We start from the raw sequence: 24,951 nt of genomic DNA on the forward strand, positions 1-24,951 counted from the left end.
ATTTAATTAAGCCCTAGTCTCCTGCAGTCAGGCAGACTCAATTGTAGAAGTAGTGCTATTTCAGAGTAATTTGAATTCCTAGCTCCAGCAAGTCTTTTGTGCCAAGTTAAGGTCCTAGTAAGGAAGGAGTGAAACCCCTAAAATTGGGATGTGAATATGTGGGTAGATGCGGTTGAGAATCTCAAACTCCCCAATTCCCCTGAACCTGATAGGCCTGTTGTTAGGCCCCCACCCCTACTGGGGATGTGCTGGGTCAGCTAAGAAAGGAGAGTGAGGTTGCTGCAGGAGCCAGGAAAGTAAGCAGGGGATTATGTCCTGAGGGTGCTGGCTCAAGGAGGGGGAGCACAACACTAAGTTGGCTATCCCCATGGGAGCACTCTCCCAGGATTCAGGATTTAACCTTGTGGCAAATGCCCCAGGGATGGGATACTAAGGTGCTAGCATGATTCTTGGAGGATCACAAAAGCTATGATCCATACTCAATGAAATAGAAATGCAGGAACTTCCACGGCGGATGGTGGAGGAAAGGATCCATGGGCTCAGAGAAGCGGCATGATAAAGTGGATTTGCTACATAAAGCTAAAAAACCCATCAGCCAATGACAGTCCCAGGAAAGTTTCTGTTTACCAAAGCGATGATGCCTGTGCTTGTGGTGGGGCAGTAGAAGTACTCAGAAGCTCAGCCATGACCACTCTCTGTAGCCCAGGGCTAACAGCAGGAGGAGATGGTGTTACAAAGCTAGGCTCCCTAACGGACTGAGAATAGCCAGATTTCAAAATAATATAAGCCAGGTGCCAGTGCTTAGCTTTCAGAAGTAACATGTTGCAAAGAGTGGTGGGACTGGAGTGGCATCCAGAGGGTCCTAACTTGGAGCTGGTTAATAGAACGTGGTGTTCCTAGAGGTAAGATAGATGGGCTGCCGATACGGGTATTGCTTAATTTATATAGTCAAAAGAAATCAATGATGGATGACCAAAGGTAGAGGGCAGTATCTCATTAAAAATCACAATCCCTTGCTTAGTTTTCAGATTAGACTTGGAACCCATCTGCTGAAGGAGAGGCTGATTATGAGTAAAGACCCTGTGAGACAGGGCAGATATATTCATTTGTTATTCCCCTAGTACTTAATCAAGGAGCTTAGGACTACTTATGCAGGTAACTGTGCTGTGGCGAAAAGAGGAATGCTCAGAACTTTTGAGGATTATTGAACATTTGGTCTGAATTGATGCTAATACCTGGAGACCCAATGAAGCACCGTGGCTCCCTCTTAAAGTGTAGGTATATAAGGGCCACTAGAGGTCTACCCAAGATCTGGCTCTCAGGGGGCCCACTGGTCCGTGGACAAACCTGGTGGTCCTTTCCCTCGTCTCCAAATGCATAACTGAAAGGGACACCCTTAGTAGTTTGAAGATCCCTCACATTGACCCTTGACTTCTTGAGTAAGAGCTATTATAGTGGGGAAGGGCAAGTGGAGGCTTCCTACCCCAGCAAAAAGAGTAAATCAAAAACAATGCTGAGTTCCAGAGGGAATGGGGAAAATTAATGAAACCTTCAAAGACTTTAATATTGTAGTAGCCCCTGCCATATCCCCATGTATTTCACCAGCCCAACCCCTGCAGAAATCAAATGGAACATGGCAGGCGGCAGGGCAGTACCCCGGTTGCAGCTACTGTGCTCAATGGGGTTTCTTTGCTAGAGCAGATTGAAACAGCCTCCAGCACTTGATCTAGCAAAATTTTTTGCCATACCTATCAGGAAGGAGAACCAGATGCTGTTGGCATTCCCATAGGAATGTTTATGGGTTTGCCTCCAAATCTATGTAAGTTCTTACACCCTTTGTCAAAATATCATCTGAAGTGACCTGGATTTTATGGACATTCTATAAAACATCATAATGGTCCACCATATGACTGACATCGTGTAACAGAACCATATCAGAGATATGGGGCAAGTATGTTGGAGGTCTTGGATTATACACCACATATTCAGCTAACTCGAAGATTTATATACCATAAACCTTAGAGAATAGGTGATAAACCTTACAAAGAGTCAGAAGACTTCTGATTCTAGACAAGATGGAGTAAACACATTCTCCCTGTTCCTCCCACTAATGACTCTGAAATATATATATATATGTATGTATATATGTCTCTCTCTCTCAAACAGAATAAGGCTCTAAAAGGTGGAGAAAGGAAGGCAGACCAGGTAGGAACCTCGGGATTCAAGTAATGATATGGCAGGGAATTCCCTGGTGTGTTTTTTTTTTCCCCCTCATATATCCCAGAATGACTGCTAGAGAAGCCAGCAACCCAGAAATGCCAATGGATACAAACAACAACAAAAACTGCATGGTTTCCCGTATTTGCCTTTCCACAAAGGACATCAGCCATCTGCTGTGCTTGAGAGGTAGTGGCAGTGGGATTGGGTGAAGAGGGTGGCAGGGATGGGGGTTAAGAAGGATTCAGAAGATAACCTGATCATCAAATTTTAATTCTGTTATGATTTGGTCTTATTGGTTATCCCCCATGCAGACATTAATAATCAGTGGTGATAGATCATCAAATGAGCTGTCTAAGCTCTAAGTTGTTCACTCAATAGCAAAAATTCATTTTCATTGACTTCATAACTTAAAAGTCAGAAACAAGTGAATTGGAATATCTGAATCTCATTTAAGTGGAGTATTTATCTGTCTCATTCAATAAACTAAGATGAATTATTTATTAGTAAGTTTAATTCCTTTGAAATCCATACAGTGAATCAACCATATGCCATTTATTGTTTTTATTTTTTATTGGTAATTGAGTTTTTTGAATGATAGGTACGTCAATTAGTAGACAAATGGAGACTGTGAAACTCAGAAGTATTTAAATTAAGAAATGTTGAAACTCGTGAAAAGTGAATGTGAAAATGGACAAAACTCAGGACAAATTCTGGCTTGTTGTAGAAACAGTGTAATGCACTGGCTGCTAAAGGGAAGACGAGGTTTACAGCAGACTTCTATTCGCAGCAGTTTCTCAAGGCTTCCTCGTTCAGAATGTCTTATTCAAAGAGCATAGTGAGAACAGGTTCAGAATTCTGTCTTCAGCTGCTGGGGGATCTGTAAGAGGCTCGGAAACTCCCAATACCAGGACGGAGAGCCATCCCCACCGCCTCTGCTCCTTGGGTGCCTGATTCTGATTCTCTTTGAAGACACCAGGCCCCAAAGCAGATAGTGTCACGCAGGCTAGGGGTTGAACTCACCATGGCTGGACAAAAGCATTCTGAATGCACAGTGCTCTTCGCTGTGCCCTGAAACAAGTTCAGAATTCCATTTTTATGGCACATCACACCAGGATCACATATAATCCTAGAGTATCTTTATTTGTTCTATAATTTAATAGTACACCTATAAAATAATTACATTATACTTATAGCTTTTCTTCATTTATAAACAAACAAAAAAAAACAATTAAATACAATTTGAGCCATTATAAGGTAAACTTTGTACATACAAGAACCCCCAGAAGGAGCTTCACACTGCAGCATATCGTATTGCTTCTATTGCTACATCCACAATTGGGTTCCAAGAGAGTGTGCTCATGTTTGTATTCTGTGAGTTCATAGCTTAATCCTTCCTTTGTCTGCTTGGGTCTGTGTTAATCAAATGACAGTGGTTGTTGGCTTTGTAGTGGGCAGGATTCTCGCCTCTTTTCCCTTCTACTCCAGTCCATTAGCCTCCATTACAATCGCATGCACCGCCTTCCTTCACGGCCTTTCTGCTGCGTGTCCTTCCGCTGAGTCTGACTTGAGGTTTTCCACTAAATGCAAAAATCAATTCTGAGCTTGGACACCCTCTCCACTCTTTCTCTCCATCCAGGTTCAAGCCCTTAAGGATTTCTATTGAGTTCTGCCTCCTGATTTAGGGCTGTATAAACCCATTTCTGAAGCCAAGATCCCCTTTATAATAGCACATTCTGCTCAGGTCTCATGGTGTTATAGAAGTAGCAGAAATGAAACCAGCTGTGCAGGGGCAGAAAATGGATTCGCCCACAAACATGCCACATCCCACCCAGACCCTTGCTCTCCAGGTGAATGTCTCTAGACGCCTCACCACCATCTACCGTCAGAAAGCCTCAGTTCCCAGGGCAGCTTGAAGAGGATCTCTCACACAACTAGGAATCAGGCCTTTCTGAGTCCGTTGGCCAGGAGCACTTGAGACTGAGTGCTTAGGCATTACCAGTGAAAAGTCTTCAAAGTACGCTGTTTCCCACCAATGGCATCTCATTCACATTTATCAGATTCCATAAACATGACTCACAGGGAAGCTTTTAGTGGGGCAATTTAGCAAAGGGACTCAAAGTAGGTATAACTTTGCAGGGAAATAAATTATGTCAACTTTATATCAAGAAACCACAACATGAAAACCCCAACATTTCAAATAAAAAGTGAAAGGTGATCTAATGTTTGCTCAGCCTTTTTAAAGTCCATTCTTTGAAAAGGAAGCTAGTTGTGTTCTATAGGACAATTCAACTAGATTTCTATTCTATATATTTTAGCCTTTACTTCCTCCTATACCACTAAGTGACTCAACTCCTTATAATTTTAAATATTTCTTTCTTCCAACAGGAAATATTTTTTGCTTGGTGTCATGGGAGTGAAATAGTATACCTTCTCACTCCATATATGCATATTAAATATTCTAGCGATTTTTGACCTTTAGGTTAACAACTTCTCAACCCATCCCCCTCCCTACACCCTTCCATCACAACCCAATATCCTACACGTGCCACAACGCTTTCGTGTCTTCAGTGAAATACAAATTCAATGTAAAATCACAGCTCCTCCCATCTCCGCGCCCAATCTAAGAATTGGTGCACGACAGTGAACTGCTGATCAGGCATCATATCTGAGGAAAACACCTTCCGTGCGGGTCACACCTGCACTGGTCTTTACTCAGAATGCCGCTGCAAAGCCAGAGTGAAAACACGTGCAACAATACATGGAGAGGTCTATAATACTTTTTAACAGCTCTTTACACTATAGGTCAATTATGAAACCAGCGTTAATATGGAGACCTTCGTGTGTAATAATATTCTAATTGCAGCGATAATAGCATGCACACCAGAGTTCATCTTTAGTCCCCGGATGGGGGTGAGGGAAGTGAGGGGGAAGAGGCGGTGGTGGCTGGGGGTGGGGGAGAGTGTGGCCTGCTGTGAGCAAGGTCCCCAGGGAAGCCCACTTCGTGATCCACGTGGCTCAAGTTGTCTTCTCGGCATCAGCTTCGTTAGGAGAACCTCCCAGTCCAGGACATTCTGTATGGACGTTGTCCGAAGCCGCATCACAGCAGCGCAGAGGGCAGCCCTCGAGTCACCAGAGCGGACGCTCCCGGCCAGCGGTCCGGGGACCCGCAGAGGTTTGAGGGGCTGCTCTGCGGGCGGACGCATCCTCCCCTGCACGCGGGAAGGGGCGAGCTGGAGTGTAGGGTCAGGCCGGGGCAATATTCGCTTTTCCACATGGTGGAAACATCCACGCCGGATTGACGGCGCATCACCTGAACGATCCTCTCCGACGGCTGCGTGGTGGGCGGTGGTTTTCCAGCATCTTCCTTCGGGCCTGGTACGCAGCCTGGCTTGGGGGTGCACAGGTGAGGCCCGGGGTCGGTCAGGAACACATCAGCGAAGCTCCACTTGCGGTCCGCGCTCGTGCAAGGACGCCGTCGGCCCCCAGCGACGTGCTGCTGCTGCGGGGGGCGCCGGCAGCGTGCGGGGGGCTCGGGGGACGGGGACGGAGGCGGCGGCCGGGCGGGGCGCGCAGGGCGGGCTGCGTCCCGCCGCGCTCACTGCTTGCCCGAGTCGCTCAGGTTCACGGACATGCACCGGCACTGCTTCACCTTCTGGATCTTCTTGAGTCGGAAGGGGGGGTCCAGGCCGGGGCACTCGAGCTCCACGAGGACGGAGGTGACGCGCTGCGGCTTGCAGAAGGCGCAGGACTGGAAGGACTCCTCCTCCTTCTTCACGTGCCGCGGGATGTAGAAGGAGTTGCACTGGCCGTAGCAGAAGCGGTTGAGGATGGTGCGGCTCCGGCAGCCCTCCTCGCTCACCGTCTGCCGCAGCGGCTGCGTCTTGCACCAGTCACTCTTGAGGTACTTGCGCTCGGTGACCACCAGGGCCTCCTGGCTGGAGGCCAGCACCTCCTTGATCTGGTGCTGCCATCTCTCCGAGGTGTTGCTGCTGCCGTCCTTGTAAGGCGAGGGGATGGCCCCCGCGGGCCGGTTCTTCCGGGCCTCCGCCACCTTCACCAGCACGGCCACCAGGAACAAGGACAGGGACAGCTTCCAGAACATCCTGCAACGAGAGAGAAGAGTTAGAGGGGTTGGTTGGGACGGGCGAGCGCGTGCGGCACCCACCGGTTTCCCTTGAATGCTTTATGGTGTGATGGGCGCTGCAGGCAGGTGGGGCGGGGCTGGCTGCTGGATGCCCAGGGGCAGCTGGAGGTGAGAAGTGGTTGTATGGTGCACTTACAGACAGCAGGGGAGATGTCCTAAATACTGCCCCGAAGGCGAGGAGATGGAAAGAACGGTCAGTCATTAATAATACAGTTAGAAAACACACATGACGCGCAACTACAGAATTGCAAAGCAAAGTCTGTCAGAATAGCTCAAGCCAGTTTGCCCAAGTACCAATGACAGCTAATACCCAACGCTTACTCATTGTAGTGAGTGCCTGGAGTGTCCTAAATGCTTTACGTGTATGTCTCTATTGATCCTCAAAACAGCCTTAAGTTGGAGGTGGCATAATTGATTATCCCTTCTTTACGGTGAAGGAAACTGAGGCCCACTGAGGTTGGGGAATTTGCCCAAGGTGGCACAATCACTAAATAATGACCCAAGATTTGGAGTCAGGAGTCTGCCTCCAGAGCCATCAAAATTGACGACTAGACATGGATATGATCAGGGAAATTACTAAAAACAGAAGGAAAGGTGGGCATGGTTCACAAGTGTCTTAAAAATGAATATGAAAGAAATGGACATAGATTAGGAAAATTAATATTTGCACTTTGCACCTCTGTTAACTGTTACAAATAATAAATAACATTTAACGTCTGCACAAAGATTTTCAAATAGTTCAATTGAGAGTCATGAATTAGATTCTTGTAGTGGAAACCACTTTCCAGTTGTGAATTAAGAAATTTCTGGGGCCGGCCCAGTGGTGTAGTGGTTAAGTTGGGTGCGCTCCACTTCAGCGGCCCAGGGTTCACAGGTTCTGACTCCAGGTGTGGACCTACACCACTCATCAAACCGTGCTGTGGCAGCAACCCACATACAAAATAGAGGAAGACTGCCACAGGTGTTAGCTCAGGGCCAATCTTCATAACCAAAAAAAAAAAAGAAAAGAAAAGAAAAGAAATTTCCAAGGCTATGTGAACACGGCCTTAGGCCAATGCAGCAGTGACTCTCATGAATGGACTATTTCTTCAGTCTGTGGATTAGGGGACCGTGACACAAGTCCAGCAGGAGTGGGGACTAGAGAGAAACTGTTCTTGCTCTAAACCATGTCCTGTAGGAAGCAAACCAAAGTCCGAGTGATAGATGGACTTCTTCAAAATTTAATTCATAGTTTTCATTGCTATATTTTCATGAATACCCCCAGGGACAGCAACACTCCCCAGTAGAGATGATTCTTATCTCCATCTACAACTATAACTCTCATCTTCATCCTTGTCATCATCATCATCATGATCTTCACATTTATTCACTCCCTCTCTGTGTACTTCACCACTCATAGATCTGCATGAAACTCTCATTCCTTTACCCCCCAAAATGGCATGTAAAAATTATATATATGGCACATGATATAGTTATATGATGTATATTCATTATAATATTATATATAGCAGGCATAAACATATATAATAACTAAAGTTTAATATATCATATTAAGCTCCTTGGATTATGACAGATGTCTTCAATACATTTATGCTAATGATTAGTTAATATTTATTAGCGCTTGAAACACATCAGACACTCCTACAGTTTCCTTGCATGTATAAACATAATTCTCAGTGTTCTATGAAACAGGTCTTATTATTGCCCCCATTATATGGATAAGGAAACAGAGGCACTGAGAGGCTGCATAACTTTCTAAGATCACACAGCCGGTAAATCCACACATCCTGCTCCAAGTGAGTTTAGCTGCTTCTTTGTTAAAAATATTTGTATTAAAATATCTAAGCTAGATAGATGGCTTGATAGATGGGGGGTCAAATGGTACAAACTTCCAGTTATAAGATAAATAAATTCTGGGATGTACTGTACAGCATGAAAAATGTAAGCTGAAATATTTCTCTGTGTCACTGTTATTAGTCTAAGTCACAAGAGGCTTTTGCATATCAACTAGCAGAGGATTCCTTCATTCATCAAGTATCTATTGAATATTTATTCTGGACCAAACACTGTGTTAAGCCTTGTGAATTCCAGTACCTTCCTCTGGGACAAAGACAAAGTTCTTCCAGTGTTGGATGAGCCCTTCCGAGATTTGCTGCCCTATCCTTATCTCATGAGTCCTCCTCCCCACTCTCTCCTCCTTGCTCACTCCGCTCCAGTCACACTGATCACCTTTCTGTTTCTAGAATGTGCTCGGCAGTCTTCTGCTCTAGAGCCTTTCCCCCAGAATTGTAGGAGCCCCCATGTATGGCCTTCTCCCACACATTCTTCAAGTCTGCTCAATCGTCACCTCCTAGTGAGGGCTTCGTGGGAACTTCCCCACAACCCTGGCGTTCAATGTCTCCTTCTCAGCTTTGTTTTCTCTGTGGCACCTGCCATTTTATAAAAGAGTATTTAATGATCTTATTTCTTTTTGTACTGTCTGACTTCCTCCACTGGAATGTAAGGTCCAAGAGAGAAGGACCACCTGTTTTGTCCTTTACTGTCTGCCCTCCACTCAGAACGGTGCCTGGTTCATAGTAGGCATTCAGTAAACATGCATTGAATGAACTATGAATATCACATGTCTCACTGCCTTCCACACGCTTGCAATTAAGGAGAGAGAGAAAGGCATGCAAATGACAGTGCGACAGTTACATAGAAACAATGGCATAGGCTCTCCTGGTAGTGATCTTGGCACCAGTAACATCTGAGTCACCTGGGACGCTTTAGACTGCAGGTTCCTGAGCTCTACCCCAAAACATTCTGAATCAGTAAAGTTGGGGTGGACTTTGAGAAATGTATCTTAAAGAATTGCTTCAAGTGATTTCCATGGGCACCAGTGGCCCTGGGGGATAGTGAGTAGTGAGGGCACAGAGGAAGAGCATCCATTTTTCCTGGAGAGGGAACAGAAGATGCCTCGGAACTAACAGCTAAATGGGTCTCTTAAAACCTGAAAAGGATTCCTCCAGGGAATGACACTGGAGTTAGGTAAGTGTGGTTGTGAGGTAAATGGACATGACATGGGCCAACGGAAGTAGGAAATTTGAGAGCAGAGAGGGGAAAAAAGGGAAGATTTTCTTTTTTTTAAAAAACACTTTGTCCAAGACGATTACTGAAATTTTGAGGCTGAGTTTTCAAAGGACTTTTCTCATGCCTCCTTCGTTCCACACATGAAGTGTCTTATGAAAATGGCCATGCTTCCAGCGGGCTCATGGCAAGCTTTGAGTATTGGACTCGTTCAGCTTACACAGCTTATTATATTTGCAGAATGATTTGTGATCTCAATAGTCTCTTAAAAAGAAAGTATGTTGGTTCCATTTTAATAATTTCCGAAATTATTAACATTCTGAGTAAACACAACCAAAAGTTTGCAAGTTCCAGCCAGGAAAGATTTACAGAGTCAGCCTGGTCCTCCACTGCTAGTTCCAGTAACAGCTTCACATGCAGCTCTGATAGGCTCAAAAATGCGTGTTTCACTCAACAGGTCCTAGCTGTTGTCAGGAAGAACAGAGCTAAAACATGTTCAGATCGATTTGGGGCAAAAACTCTTAGAGTCAACAGTATTAGATGTGGTGATTAACAGCATGCATTCTTTGAAAGCTCTCAAACATTTTCAAAACATCTGGCCATCACCTTTAGATGTTATGCCTCACAACAACCTAAAAAGAAAAGCCCCCCTCCCATTTTCAGGACAGGAAAAGAGGCTGATGAAAGCTCGACGACTGGGGCCAAGCCAGGCTCTTCTTTTCTTCCCTATGTCTCGTTTCTTTTCTCCTTCACGCACAGCCACAGTAGGATTGCCAAGGATCTGGTATCTCAGTGTCAGGCCAGGTAAGTAGGCAAGAGATATTTTGCTGCAGTGACAGGCTGTATCCTCTTGACTTCAAGGGCATGAAAGCAGGTGAGCCAGCTGTTGCTCACGCCACATACGGGCCCTTAGTTGTGTGGGGTCTCCAGGGGGGAGAATGTGGATGCTCTTCTTCACTTCACTAACCGTCCATGCACACACGTGTCCATGGCCCCACCAGGACCTGAGTTGAGTGCTCCCGAGTCCTGCTCTGCCCTGAGGCACTTTGCTACTCAGAGAGCTCGTTGGCACGCAGTTAAGCTCTCAGGAATGCTGCCACCACTGCCAGTCCCAACAGCACGAGGATGCTTCATTCTACCCTCACGTCTTGTGTTTGGATTGTATGAGAAGAAACTCGTCAATAAATCCAGTTGGTTTATTAACCATCCTTGTGGCCTGATGATGTTGTCAACTTGCAAAGGGTGCCAGGACTGTAAATGCTGATGGGCTAAGCAGACTGGGGTTGGCCAAAGTGGGTTGTTCACAGGAAGAGGTAGTGGAAGCATTTTCCTCTTAAGCGAACGCCCTGGGGCCTGGCCTCGGTAGATGCCAGAACATGGGCTGCGCAGGCTGCAGGAATCTAGTATCTAGGCAGCTAAAGAATAACATTCCCCTTCTATTGAACCTTCTTAGAGGTGTCAAGGAGTTCTAAATAGGAGCTTGAGCAATAAAGCTTCCTAATTTCTAGGAAAGGGTGAATCATCAGCAGAGCTGAATCATCGTTGCCAAAATGTGTATGTAGGTGACCAAAGGCCAAGGGAACAGCTAAGCTCAGGAACTCACTCCCAGACTGACCTTGCTGAGTTTTAGAGGTCAGCTCGAGGCAGCACTGGGCTGTGCGGGAGTGGTGAACGGGATGGGGCTCAAACCCTTTCTGTGACTTAGGAATTCTAGGGCCTCCTTGGACGGTGGAAGAGGAGCACCCAGGACTGAATATTGGCAGGCATATCCGGGACAAACTCACTCCCGAGGCCCACGTGAAACAGATTCAAAACCAAACAAAAAACTCCAGAACAAAACCCCCAACCATGTTAGACCTCCAAGATTATTTTTATGAGTTTTACTACTGTTGCAACCTCAACAACCAAAGGTACTTCATTCGTGACTTGGATTCTCAGACTGGGAGGGTGGTGGTCTAGCTCCCAAGTAGTTCCCTAACTCTGGAGACAAACACGGATGTTCCCCGGCCCTGGGATCTTCCTCTCATCAACCTCTTAGCCTAAGACTGCTTGTCTGCAGAAGCCACTTACCTTCAGCAGCTGTTATCTGAGGCAAACTATGGCTCACTGGCCAAACCCACCCTGAGGTCTGTTGTTGTAAATAAAGTTGCCTTGAGCACAGTCACACCCATTCACTTGTATTTGCTCTATGGCTGCTCTTTGGGCAGAGTCAGTAGTGGGGACAGAGACCACATGGCCCAAGTCAGAAATATTTAGTATCTGGCCTTTTATAGAAAAACATTGCCAAATCCTACTCCAAACTTTTCCTATTCAATCCAGTCATGGCCTTCCCTTTACCTTTGGGCTCTTTTGCTAGAAAAGTAGCTTTGAATTTTAAAATTTCTACCCATGAAACACTTCAAATGTAGCGCAAGACAGGACATGTAACAAATCCTATGTACCCACCACCAAAATGGAAATGATATTAGTGTCTCCCATCTTTATTTTGCAATCTCTTTCTATTTTGAAAGAAATAGAAGAACAGAGGGTCAAGCTTAGGTGTCATCCTCCCATCCTCTCCCACCCTCACTGAGATGACCAGTGTCCTGACGTTGAGATATATCGTTACTATTGACGCTTTTCCATTTTTACTGCTTATGTTTTGTGTGTGAGGGTGTGTCTGTATGTGCATATTTAACATTCACAAAAATAGCGCCACACTCTTCTTTGGCAACTTTTTAATTCAAAACTAGGTGTTTGAGATTTTACACATGTGGATATTTTTAGAAGGGGTATATTCATCTCCACTGCTGAATATTAAAGCACAGTTTGTACCTTCACATGATGGAGGGACAGTTGGGTCGCTTCACCTTTTTTCACTATAGCCAACAGTGCTGCACTGACCATTTTTCCATGTGTTTATTTATGCCCATCTGTTAGTGTTTTTCTGGAGGAAACACCGAGAAGTGGAAATGCTGGGTCACAGGATATGTACAACTTGAACTTGACTAAGTTTTGCCAAGTTACTTTCCAAGTGCTTGTAGCAGTAGTCTCTCCCTGGGGCACATACTTGCTAACACTTGGTGTGGCCAGACTTATTACTTTTCACTTATCTGAACAATTTGAAATGGCATCTTATTATCATTTTAATTTGCATCTCTGATTACAAGGGAGTTGATCACCAAACTCAAATGCAGTAGTGGTATGCTGAAAGGGAACGATTGCCACTCATTGTAAGTTAAAGAGAGAAATTAAAAGATTAGGAAAGGAAAAAATAAGAAGTACTAACTATAAATCTTCTGAACTGTCATGAGAAGAATATGAAGTGGCTTGCAATTTCTGAGCAGAACGATCAGGGCATCCCACATGACTCAGAAGTTTGAAATCCAAATGAATTCATTTACTTTTCCGAGTGTCATTGCCTGAGTGGAACACTGACTATCATTTTGTTCCAGGAGAAGTTTAATTGCATCTGGAAATATTATATTATGTTTTTAAGAAAGGTTTCCAAGCAAAGAAGAAGTGATACTCTCATTACTTACTTTGACTTCTGCATGGCAAGTATATCATTTGGGAATTTGTAATCAGAGTTCTTTATCTGTGAAGAAATCGTTGGGATACACTCAGTCTGGGAAATGCAACACTGAGGTAAGATGGCAGCAAAGCATTAAGTTTAGCCGAGAACACGAATGGGAAAGCTCTTTAAAACCTGGAAGTGTATACACACGTGGTTGCTGTTCTCTAGAGCTGGGCCACTTGAGAGTGAGAGTGAGAACGTGGTTTCCGGACCCAGAGGGGCCCATCTCGTGACCCTCAGTGACTCACTCCCAGGCCTCTTCGGGTTCCCTTCCATAAAATGGTGTTGATGGCACTTGCCACCCTTGTTCCATGTTGCTGTTATAAGGAATGTAGCACTGAGATCCAGTCATGGTCCAAGAACTCTCTGAGCTGAAGGGACCATGAGTTCTATTTGAAGAGAAGGAAGAAACTATGAGTGATCCATTAGGGATTTTATAGCCAGTGACACGGTTCTCTGCAGCCATTAGGCAGAACCTTTTTTTTTCCGGTTGAAGATTTTTAGGCTGTTGCTCCAGGGGTCAGCCATGCTGCGGTGATTCTGCATTCCTCAACCCCTTCCTCATCCCCTCCTAGGAGAGCCTGTGGGTTCAGGGCAAGCTTTTAGAACAGCAGGCTTCCACTTCCCTGAGAGCAGGGTATAGATTTTCTGTCTATGTAGACATAAAAATTAGAGAGGCCTGTTTAAAGTGCTTGGAGAAAAAACCAAATATCTCCTGCCCGTGGACTCCGTCAGCGTTTTCCGTGCACTCTCTACGTCAAGCTACTTCCTTTTACTTGTTGGACGATGGTGCTTAGGGATGCTGACGGGCACATGGTGGAGCCTGGCCCAACTGCGTACCCCCTTTTTCTTCCCCTGGAATCCATGACAAAAGTCTTCCCTCTTTCTCTTCAGTCTCTCCATATCTTTTCCTGGTTTTTCCTTTTCTGGCTTCCTCTAAAAGGTTGGTGTTCCCCAAGGATTTTTCCCTAACCCTGTTTTCTCATTCCTCACATTCCCACGAGTAATTTTGTTCGTACCAACACTTTGACCACCAGCTTTCTGTTTATGACTCCCAGACTCCATACCCAACTGCCTACTAAACATTCCCTGGATGTCTCGTAGGCACCCAAAATTCTGTATGTTCCAAATCTCATCCTATTTTCTCACTCACCTCCTCTTCTGACAGTTCCTATCTCAATGAACAGCACAATATTTATCCTTTCACCCAAACCAGAGAGCTGTGAGTTAAGGTGACCCTCTTAATTTACTACCTGAGAACCAATGTCCCCATTCTTCCTTGCTAATAGAAGCACAGTTTTGTTTGGGTATTGGAGTCCAAGTTCTTCATGGGCCCCTCTACATCTCATGGAGTAGAAACTTGGTTGGCCCAAGGCAACTGGTTATTCTACTGTCCTTATCAGTGATTGATTTAGGTACGGGCAAAGATGCAGCTGTGCCTATTAAGATGCAAGGAACAGCCTTCTGGGAAAGAGATATGCCAAGAGAAATTATTTTCCTGGTTTTTGGTTGTGGTTATGCAAGGGTTTGATGACTAAGTCTATGGGAACCAGCGTGCGGATACAAGCATGAGATGAAAGTCAAATCTTTGCAGTACAGAGCACAAAATGGAAAGCAACTGAATGCTTGATTATGATGTTTAAGACATTGAATTAACCATATATTAAGGAAATACGTTCACATAAATAGATGGTAATAGAAATGTGTTTTTTAATAGCAATGGCTGTCTCAATTTCTTAAAATTTTTCAGACTTTCATGTGAAAAATCACATAGTGATCAACATCAAAAAATTATTTTTGGTGATGTATCAGCTGACAATTTAATTAGATCCTCCTTCAATTTTGATTTGAAGTAAATTATTGGAAACAACCTGACTTGAAAAAGGATTTCTTGATTAGTCATTCGCTTTTTAGTGAGAGCACCAATATAGAATGGTCCCTTTATTTGGTGCCTATCTAGAGCTTTGTTGTAACTTAGGCAATACACCACGATAAGAGTAGGGTGGATGGGAGCCATCCCTTTCTTTTGTCAAGTGGAAGAAGGCCACACTGAAAGAGGCAGGAAAGGAGAACTTGCGAGTCCTGTTGTAGACCCTTTCTCAAGCAGATCTCTTAGAAGAGAATTTGAATACTGATTCCTCTAAAACTACCCTTGATCACATACCCCTTGGAAAATTTTTCTGTAACTCCTAGGACTGTGCAGATGCCAGTTTGAAGACCATTTACCAAGAAGAGCTGCTGGAGGTGTCGAGATGAGAGGTGACAACATATTTCCTTAGTATCTATTAGATACATGATATAATCAGACACCCTCCCCCACACTTACACAGTAGACAATTTCTGCTAAATCTTGTCTCTTCCTGGCAGTAAGTAGCATTCTTTCATGAAAACATAACGACAACAAATCTCCATGTACGGAGTCTCTCTTTAAGAAAAGTAAATAATTGAAATTTACCTTTTTGTATTTAATAATTATTTGCTAAATTTGTAACATATTTATACTATTTTGATCAAATACTCTTCTTCACTCTAATGAGTAATCAATCCACAGGAATAATTTAAATACTTAAAGCCTTATGGCCACAGAATTAAAATTAAAATTTACATGCATAGGGGCCGGCCCCGTAGCTTAGCCGTTAAGTGCGCGAGCTCAGCTGCTGGCAGCCCGGGTTCGGATCCCGGGCGCGCACCGATGCACCGCTTCTCCGGCCGTGCTGAGGCCGTGTCCCACATACAGCAACTAGAAGGATGTGCAGCTATGACATACAACTATCTACTGGGGCTTTGGGGGGATAAATAAATAAATAAAATTAAAAAAAGAAATTTACATGCATACTTTTTGTCACAGAAACGAATGACAGGGTGAAAAATAAAGACTTTCAAACACAGAACCTATTATATTAGGAAAAATTCTGTGGGAGGAACTAGAGTGAAATATGAACTCAAGGGAAAAATAATGTAAACTTTCAAAGAAGTATTTCTACATGTATTTTTAAAAATGTATAATAGTGGGCAAAAAATAGCTATAGTATTTAGCTATGATGGTATTTGGATTCCTCTGGAGACATTAAAAAGATTATTGTAACCATTCATTTTAAAACATCAACTTTACAATGTTCTTTAAATGACATCCACTGTAAATTTTAGATGTCAATTAAAAAGTTTGCAAGAGGTTATACAGATTTAGAACTAAAAATGTTTAGAGAATAGCACACTAAAGCATATTAAAGTATATTATTATATTATAGTATTATTTCTTTTTTTCTTTTTTTTTTTTTTTTTTTAAAGATTTTATTTATTCATTTTTTTCCCCCCAAAGTCCCAGCAGATAGTTGTATGTCATAGGTTCACATCCTTCTAGTTGCTGTATGTGGGACTCGGCCTCGCGCTGGACGGAGAAGTGGTGCCTTGGGGCGCGCCCGGGATCTGAACCCGGGCCGCCAGCATCAGAGCGCGCGCACTTAACCGCTAAGCCACGGAGCCGGCCCTATAGTATTATTTCTAAGCACGAGAACTGTGTTAGTGATACTGGGCAAGAAGAATAATTCATCCTTGAATTCTTCGATACATAAAAATTTTATGTCCACAAGTAAATATTATGAAGAAAGACTTCAAGCTTTACTTCTCTCCTATTCATGGACTCGTGTCTCTCGAATTCTGCAACCTCTCTTTCCTGACAGTTTTTCAAAACATTCTTTTGGCTAATGGGTCCACAGAGGACTGGAAAGTCCCATATTAAGTAATTTAATTGAAACAAGAAGTCCAGTTCAGTTGGTATTAAGTCTTATGCAGGCTGCCTTTTTCGGGTTAGCTTTTATTGACAACCAATGTTGAACTGAGACAAATTAGAGGGCAAACTCAAGGCTCTTGACCAAAGAAAACAAACATAACCAGAGAAAACCAGGAGACTTAAAACATGCCAATGGACAGGGAGTCATGGAAAAACTTAAAAATATAAAAGTGTCGAAAACTTATTAAAAATGAATACCAATACCAAAAACAGTCTCCATTTATGAGCCTATAATAGGCAACACTTTTACTAATGATGTAAACATTAATTGGTTCATTCATTCATTCATTCTATATGTTCCATGCACTTTCCTAGGGGTTGAGATACAGAGATGAATAAGACATCAACTTCATGCCAGGAACAAGGTAAATAAACAAAAAGTGACATTAACCCTGGAAGTAGGAGACTAGTTAAGCGGCTATTTGAGTAATTCATGAAAGACAGGATGTGAGCCTGAATTAAGGGGCAACAGGGATAGAGTAGAAGGAAACATTTTAGGCATTTGGGCTTTAAGATGTTGAAGTGGTTGAATGGACATGCGGAAGAGGGGGAAGTCTATGTATCTAGGTATCTGCTTCAGGCACCAGGATGATGGGGATGAGCTGGGGCTGACATTCATTATGATAGAGAATGTGAGAGGAAAAGCTGGTTGACAGGGTAGGGGAGTCTCTATGGCACAAGGAAAAAAAGATGTCTGGTAGAAGATGGGCCTCCGAGGGTGGATCTAAAGTGATGTCCGTTTTATGGGCGTAATAAGATCACTCAGAAGAGAGTTGAGAAGTAGGCTGAGGCCAGAACTCTGGGGACACAAGCTTTTCACGGGAGTAAGGAAATGAAATCCACAAAGGTGGCTGAGGAAGGGCAGGAATAGCCAAGAGCTGTAAGGTCAGGCACAGATTGATGTGCTCATTGGATTATGAAGGTAATTGTGGCTGCAGGAGCTTCAGAGACGTGGTGGGCGTGGGAGCAAGATTGCAGGGGGAAAAAGTGAAGATAATGTGTAATGAATCTTGTTTATTCTGCTCTGAAATGTTGCTGATGAACCATAGTTCGTCCAGCCTTCCAAATATTTAAGGATTCACTCTGAGTGAGGTAAATGGAATAACTGTAGAGGGTAGAAATTACTTTCTGAACCACAACCTCAACAACCCAAGCAATATCACCCTGAAAAGCTAAACAAAAGGAGGCAAGTGCCAAGCTGATGCCCGGGCTTGAATTTCCCTATACTTTCTCTGAGATTTCCCTTGTGTTTCAAATAATTCGTCTTCTAAAACATCTAACTTACTAGTCCACTACAGTGGAAAACTCCATCAGAGGACAGACCAAGTCTGTTTTGATCACCATCATATCTCTGGAACTTAGCATAGGTCCCCATGCATAGTAGATGACCAATAAATATTTATCCAATAGATGAATGACTATCTAATATTTTAGAGAAGTTACAGATGTTGCATTTGCTGGTATCCAAACAGCCAGAATACAACTGATATCTGAGAAGAGGAAAGCCTGGGAGGTTAGAGGAATCATTCCTTCACCTTTTTGGGGAGAAATAAAGCAAATTTAAGAATACCATTCATGCAGCAAATATTTACTGCGTGCACATGTGCTCATGATATGTTTGGTGTTCACTCTGCTTTTTATAACTCTTTGTTTAGATCTTTCCTTGGATCAGCCTAATTATAAATAATGTAAATAAAAAAGACTTCTACTGAACTTTTGAAGTATTTGTAGGGAATGTTTCTTGTTAACATCAAACAGAACCAGTTGTACCTTAAGCCAAGCTTATCAAATATTTTCTAATATATCATTTCCAAACACAAATATTGGCACAGTTTTCCATACAGCAAGTTCTGTTAACAATATCTATTATTTGTATTCAAAATAAATTCAATACAGGACTCTTTTTCTTTAATAAGTGGTTCTCAAACTTCATTATCAATAAGACACACCTGGGAATTTGTTAAAAACACAGATCCCAGGCCCACCTATTGCAGGAATTCTGATTCTCAAGATTTGGATTGGAATCTGGAAACGGCATTTTCAGTAAGCACTCCATATTCTGAAAAACACAGCTTAAATTATTTGTCTAAAATATAATGATCTGGGCTCTGGTCCACTGCCCAGGGCAAACTTCATTAATTATATGCCCATTAGTAAGGCCAGAGACTAATCCACTTGTACACAGAAATCAGTGTTGAAGTTAGTTGAAATTTAGATCTAAGATCTCTTCTTTCTTTGAGCAATTTCCCCATGTTGAGAGTCGAGGACTTCTTTAATGGTTTGTGACAGGAAGATGTGAAGGAGATGATTTGCACATAATTGTGATGTATGTTTCCACTTAGGATTCCCTTCTTCTCAGGGCTGTGTGCTGTGGCTTCTGCAGCTCCACGGAGAGCGATGTTGGGAGAGATCCCTGCACAGGGCCCAGGGGGACGGTTCCAGTCAGGGACCTGGCCCACTGCAACTCGGACGTGGGAAAGGTTGGCACTCAGGTACATGCAGAGGCCGCACCGGAACTGGCTCATGTGATTCTCGTGACCTGCCTGCCTCTCTCTCCTTCACTTCTCCATGAAGTTTGGGTTTCTTTCAGGCAGCACACACTGAACAGGAGCTTAAAAAGCTAAAGAGATTCCATAACCAGGTATCTATTATGGTGAAAGGGGCCATATAAGGAATTCTATATATTTAATAGGAAGAAAATCACGGGAATTTGATGGCGGCACTGGCGATGGTAGTGGTGGGTGTTGAGGGAGAGCAACCCCTGAGAGTTGTAGGTGAAGGGCTGTCACGCAAAAGGCACAATTAAGCTCCTCCTGGCTACTCGGGAGCAGGCTAAGACCAATGAGCAGGTAAGCCAGGGGGAAGTACCCTTACTCAATATATGCGTTGTTAAAAATAACAACTATAGCTCTTTAAAAAGTGAATGGTATCCAGATTATGTGAATCTGTAGAGACAGAGCACGGATTGGTGGTGTCCAGAGGCTGGGAGTGGAGGGGGAGAGGGGAGCTACTTAATGGGTACAAGACTTCCTTTTGGGGTAATGAAGATGTTTTGGAACTACGCAGAGCTGGTGGTTGCACAGCTTTGTGAATGTCCTAAATGCCACTGAACCGTGCACTTTAAAACTGTTAATTCTATGTCGTGTGCATTTCGTCTCAATTAAAAAAAAAACTAGCAGAGGAATTAATATTAAACTATCTTATGAACAAAACTCAGTTTTTGGTTAAAATCTAAATCGTAAAAATCAAATACTGTTCCTCCAAACAAAAAAAGCACGTGGATTGATTCATGGCACCTTAAGCCCTTTATCTCGGAGAAAATATGTAAATGAAGTTTTGTGATTATTTTTCAGGGACGTTGTAAAAGAGACATCTGCCTTGGTGGAAAGTGGTACTATGTATAATTCAAGTTACCCAGCTTTTCTTTTGAAAAACTTAATCCTTTTGTCTTGAAAATAATAATTGTATTTTGGTTACAAAAATTCTGTTTGCTATTTGAAGAAAATTTGGAGAATTCAGAAAACATTAAAGAGAAATATAATTTTCAATGGCTAGCTAATCTTCCAACACATATGTGTGTTCAGTGTACTTAATTATGCTTCTATTTAGGTGGCATCCAATTTTCAACTTTATAGGTAATTCTGCTATGAACACCTGTGTGTGTTAATTTTGGAGCATGATATTAATACCGATCTCTAGAAATAGCATTACTTCATCACTAAGAAACCTCTGGACTCTCGAGATTTGATGAGTTTGAGTATTTCTTTAGGAAATCAAGTATTTTTGGTCCCGGGACAGATGGATGAGGTAGCCGCTACAGCCCCTGCTAAGAAGGAGTGTGGAAACCAACAGTTCAGAACTCCTGACCACACCAAGGAGCCAGCAGAACAGACAGAGGGTGAGCAGAAGCAGAGGAAAGAACACTGGTTGGCTTTCCATCTTCTCAGTTCACCATATCAAACCATTTTCATCATAATTTTTGTTTGTTCTGGCAAATGATTTTAAATATAATAGAATTTTTTTGAAGACTTGATTACTGTTGCAATGCAGGGGAATAGTGAGGGACAAACATTATTTGGAAAAGATTCTTCTCTAAACAAACACAGGAGAAGAATTTGCTGGTGAAGAATAAAGGAGATATGTGAATAAAGCATCAGTATGAAAATGTCTATGAGTGTGTTTAATAAACAGCTGGTAATAAAGGAGGACTTTTGACATCAAATGGGACAATGTCCTTCTGTATTAATAGAAAGCATAAAATAATAAAAGAAAAAGTCATCTGTGTGGATAACTTAGTAACAGACTAGCAGAATAAATCTGGAAGTTACGGCTGAAATTTCCTCCTACTTTCTTACAATTAGGGCCCTTTTCCTGTTTTCACAATTAATTGTGAAATTAATTGTGATTAATTTTGATCAGAGTTTCTTAAAGTGTGGTTCTCTGACTAGCAGCATCAACGTTACCTGGGAATTTATTTGAAATGCAAATTTTTGCCCCCCACCTCCACTCCCCAGATCTACAGAATCAGAAACTCTGGGGAGAAGATGGGGTGCCCTGGGGCTTAACAATCTATATTTTAACAAGCCTTCCAGATGATTCTGGGTTTTTGTACATGAGCTTTCTGTTACATAACTTATAGGTGGAGGGCTTTAACGAAATGAATTTTTAATAATTGAATGCAATTACTCTGCTTCTCGCTAATTGCAACACATTTCTTACTTCCCTGACACATTGATTTAAAAAGCAATATAACATCTGAGATCCTACTTGTTTTAAGTGTTGTATATAAAGAAACATCTTAAGAATCATTCCATATAAAGTTTTCATGTAAAATGCTCACATTAATCGTTCATTCTGTTGATAGAATTTATAATAAATTTCTAAGTTATTATTTGAAAAGCTAAGGCCCTGATAGGATATTAATAGACATTTAATATTCTTTATAATCCCAATTACTGTGCCTGAGCTTTCCATTAAAGTGCTCCACTTCTGCATTTTCATTTAGACATAAATTCATTCATTCTCAACGAATGCATATTGTGAACCTCCCATGTGCTAGGTACTGTTGTCGGCACCAGGAACTAGGGAGATAACGGACACAGTCTGTCTTTTCCTGGAAGTTACATTCTAGTGAGGACACACAGATAATAAACTAATAAGTGGTACAAAATGAAGATATTTTCAGATAGCAGGAAGATCTTTGAAGAACATAAAACAGGATGACAGGAGACAGAATGATTTGGGCTGGGGTGTCATTAGATTGAGTGGTTAGGGAGGGCCTCTCTGAAGACGGTACAGAACCTGAGATCTGAATACCAAGAGGAGTGGTACTCTGATTTCTGAGGACAGCTAGCCTGGGAATGAACTAGGATGAGGACAAGCTTGTGTTCTTAGAAGAGAAAGGCCAGTGTGGCTAGAGATTAGTGAGCTAGGGGGACAATATTAAGAGATGGTGATGGGATAGATGGAGATCAGATCACGCACGGCCTTATGGACTATGATAAAACATTTGGACATTGTTGTATGTTCAGTAAGAAGCCAGCATAGAGTTTAAAGGAGCAAAGTGACATGACCTAATGTTACGTCTTAAAAACTGAGAACTCTCACTGCTCTGTAAAGAAAGGAAGGAATATTGGTGAGAATGTAAGTGGAAGACTATATAGGAGGCTATTGGAATAATCTACATGAAAAATAATGGTGGTTTGGGCTAGGATAGTAGAAGTGGAGAAGAAGAGAAGGAAATGGCTTTAAGACTTTTTTCAGGGATAAAAACAACATGACATATATTCTATTAGATATGAGAGTGAAGCAAAGTTTTTGAAATAAGAAAGACTAGGAGAAGGGCAGTTTTAGAGCAGAAATCAAGGATGTGACTTTGGCCATGTTAAGTGAGAGGTCTATTAGATATCCAAGTAGAAAGGATATGTTATTAACATGAGTCTAAAGGCGAGAGTGAAATGTACACATTGAGGGGAAGATGGTGTTTAAATCCAGGGACACAGATGAGTACACGAGAGAAGAACAAGAGCTAAGAACACAGCTCTGGGACTCCCCAGCCTTAAAAAATCATGCGGAGAAGGAGGAACCAGCAAAGAAGACTGAGAAGGAACAGCCAGAGGTCGATAAAGTCAGTGAGGAGGGACTGGTGTCACACGAGCCAGGAGAAGGTGTTTCGAGAAGGAGGGGTTAACTCTTTGGAATGCTATTGAGATCAAGTAGGTGATGGGAAAAAAAATGGCCCGTGGATTTGGCAACACGGAGACCGCTGTCAACAAGAGCAATTTCAATGGAGATGTTTAAAAAGGAAGCCACGTTCAGTAGAGATGAGCAGAGAATGAGAGGTAGAAACAGTAACTATAGGCAACACTTTTTGGAAATTTTGCTGTGCATGAGCACACAGGAAGGAGATGGTAGCTAGAATGGAGAGGGGGCAGACTGTGAGGTGATGGAAGGGTTGTGGATCATTTCAGTGTAAGTGATGTGCAATCGTGCCATTGACTCTGGTCTTCATTGAAACAACATCAAATGATTCCAATGAATCCTATAAATCCTGGACATGTATACTTTTACAAGAAGTCCAATCAATTGAATTTTAACTTTTCCTCCACTCATAGATTTGATTATTTATCAAATGCTTTTTATTCAATGGACCTTTTAGTCCAACTTCTTTTTGCTTCACTTTCCTTCTCTATAATTTAAAATATTAATCTGTTACTTCCTCCCCTTTAAGGAGGTCAAAATACATTAGACTAAGATAATATCTCAGAAGGGCTTTAAGATCCTGGGGGTACTCTATATCAGCAAGGCTTTTATTATTTTTCCTCATTTACTCATTTCCTTTCTCTCTCTGGGAGGGCACTTTTGAGATTATACGAGGTTGGAATTTATGACTTAAACAACACAAATACTTAACAACACAAGTACTAGCACTTAAAGAAAAAGGGATAGGGGTCATTGCAAAATATTGTAAATTTTGGGACTAACAATTTTGTTTTGTGGGTTTTCTTCCTGAGGCTGTGTTCCAGAGAGGGCAATAAAGGGTAGAACTCATTAGTGCATCATTATCTTTTGTCTGAAGGAAACAATGTGTGGTTTCTGGGCAGCCCACTTGGTGTTTGCATTGGTCCTGGATGTATTTCAAACCAACTATATTGTTTGAACAATTCCCCCTCTTAAACATGAAAAGGATCACCACTAAACCACAGAGTTGATGCTAAATTACTAGGTGATGACTCTTCTGGCTCCTAAAGGTTTCTAGATCTCAGTCACTGAAATCATGGACCTTTCTTCTAATGAGAAAGATCTAAGCCTTTATGGTAGACCTCCCATGCAGTCTCCCCCATCCCTGCCCCCAGGATGCTCCATGGACTTCTGAGAAGTTTGGTTTGAAATCAAGGTCACTGAGTTCTCTCCAACCCTGACTTGTAATAGCAATTCTTTAGAAGCTGCAAAGTATTCCCAGATTAAATCTGCAAATTCACGATTATCAGCAACTGTGCAATCAATCAATATGTCTGATAATGAAAACCCAGTCTGTTTTCTCTTGATCAAAATGAGGCATTAAATGGATATTGGTGATTTTATTTTTATTCTGTTATTTCCTAAGTTTATTTACCTTCTTTAGGGATTTCACTAGACTTTCTTCTTTTTGTTTTTTGAACAGTGATATCAGCAGAGCATCTATGAGGAGACCTTAAAAATACATTTGGGGTCATCTGGGAAGAAAGTATCTTTCATAGGGATTTCCATTAAGTATAGTACCATATACTGTGTCTCCAGAAGAATATCATGTGATTTATTTGTTTTATGTAATTGTACATCTAGATTTAAACAACAATAAAAAACATTATCTTCTGGTTTATATTTTTTCCTAATTATGAGAAAGTTTCAAGGTTTTAATGTCAGAGACCTAGAAAACTATTGGTGCCAGAAGAGTCGTCATATAGTAAGTGAGCCTCAAGTCTGTGCCTGAGTTGTGGGTTTTATTTATGTTATCATGATTATCAAGAGGCCAATACAATCCAGTGATGTAACACGTGCGAGAAGATGATGGTTAAGTGGTGAGTTGAGTCTGGACCCTGGAACTAGGCTGCCTGGATTCCAGCCCATCTCCAACACTTGTAGTGAAAACTTGAGTAAGTTTTAACACCTCGTTGTGCCACAGTTTCCTCATCT

The 24,951-nt window shown here is 42.3% G+C and overlaps 1 protein-coding gene across 2 annotated transcripts in view; it reads right to left on the reverse strand.

Moving 5' to 3' along the window:
- Nucleotides 1-3,334: 3,334 nt before the first annotated feature.
- Nucleotides 3,335-24,951, reverse strand: part of GREM2 (gremlin 2, DAN family BMP antagonist) — a 106,188-nt gene continuing 84,571 nt past the window's right edge. For both annotated transcript variants that reach the window (XM_004439577.3, XM_087424462.1), the window contains exon 2: nucleotides 3,335-6,323. In XM_004439577.3, coding sequence (XP_004439634.1) covers nucleotides 5,816-6,322 — 507 coding nt within the window. In that variant the 5' untranslated portion in view covers nucleotide 6,323 and the 3' untranslated portion in view covers nucleotides 3,335-5,815. The remainder of the gene's footprint in view (nucleotides 6,324-24,951) is intronic.

This window comes from Ceratotherium simum, chromosome 36, assembly GCF_057802395.1.
Source record: "Ceratotherium simum simum isolate JZ-2026a chromosome 36, ASM5780239v1, whole genome shotgun sequence".
Taxonomy (NCBI): Eukaryota; Metazoa; Chordata; class Mammalia; order Perissodactyla; family Rhinocerotidae; genus Ceratotherium; species Ceratotherium simum.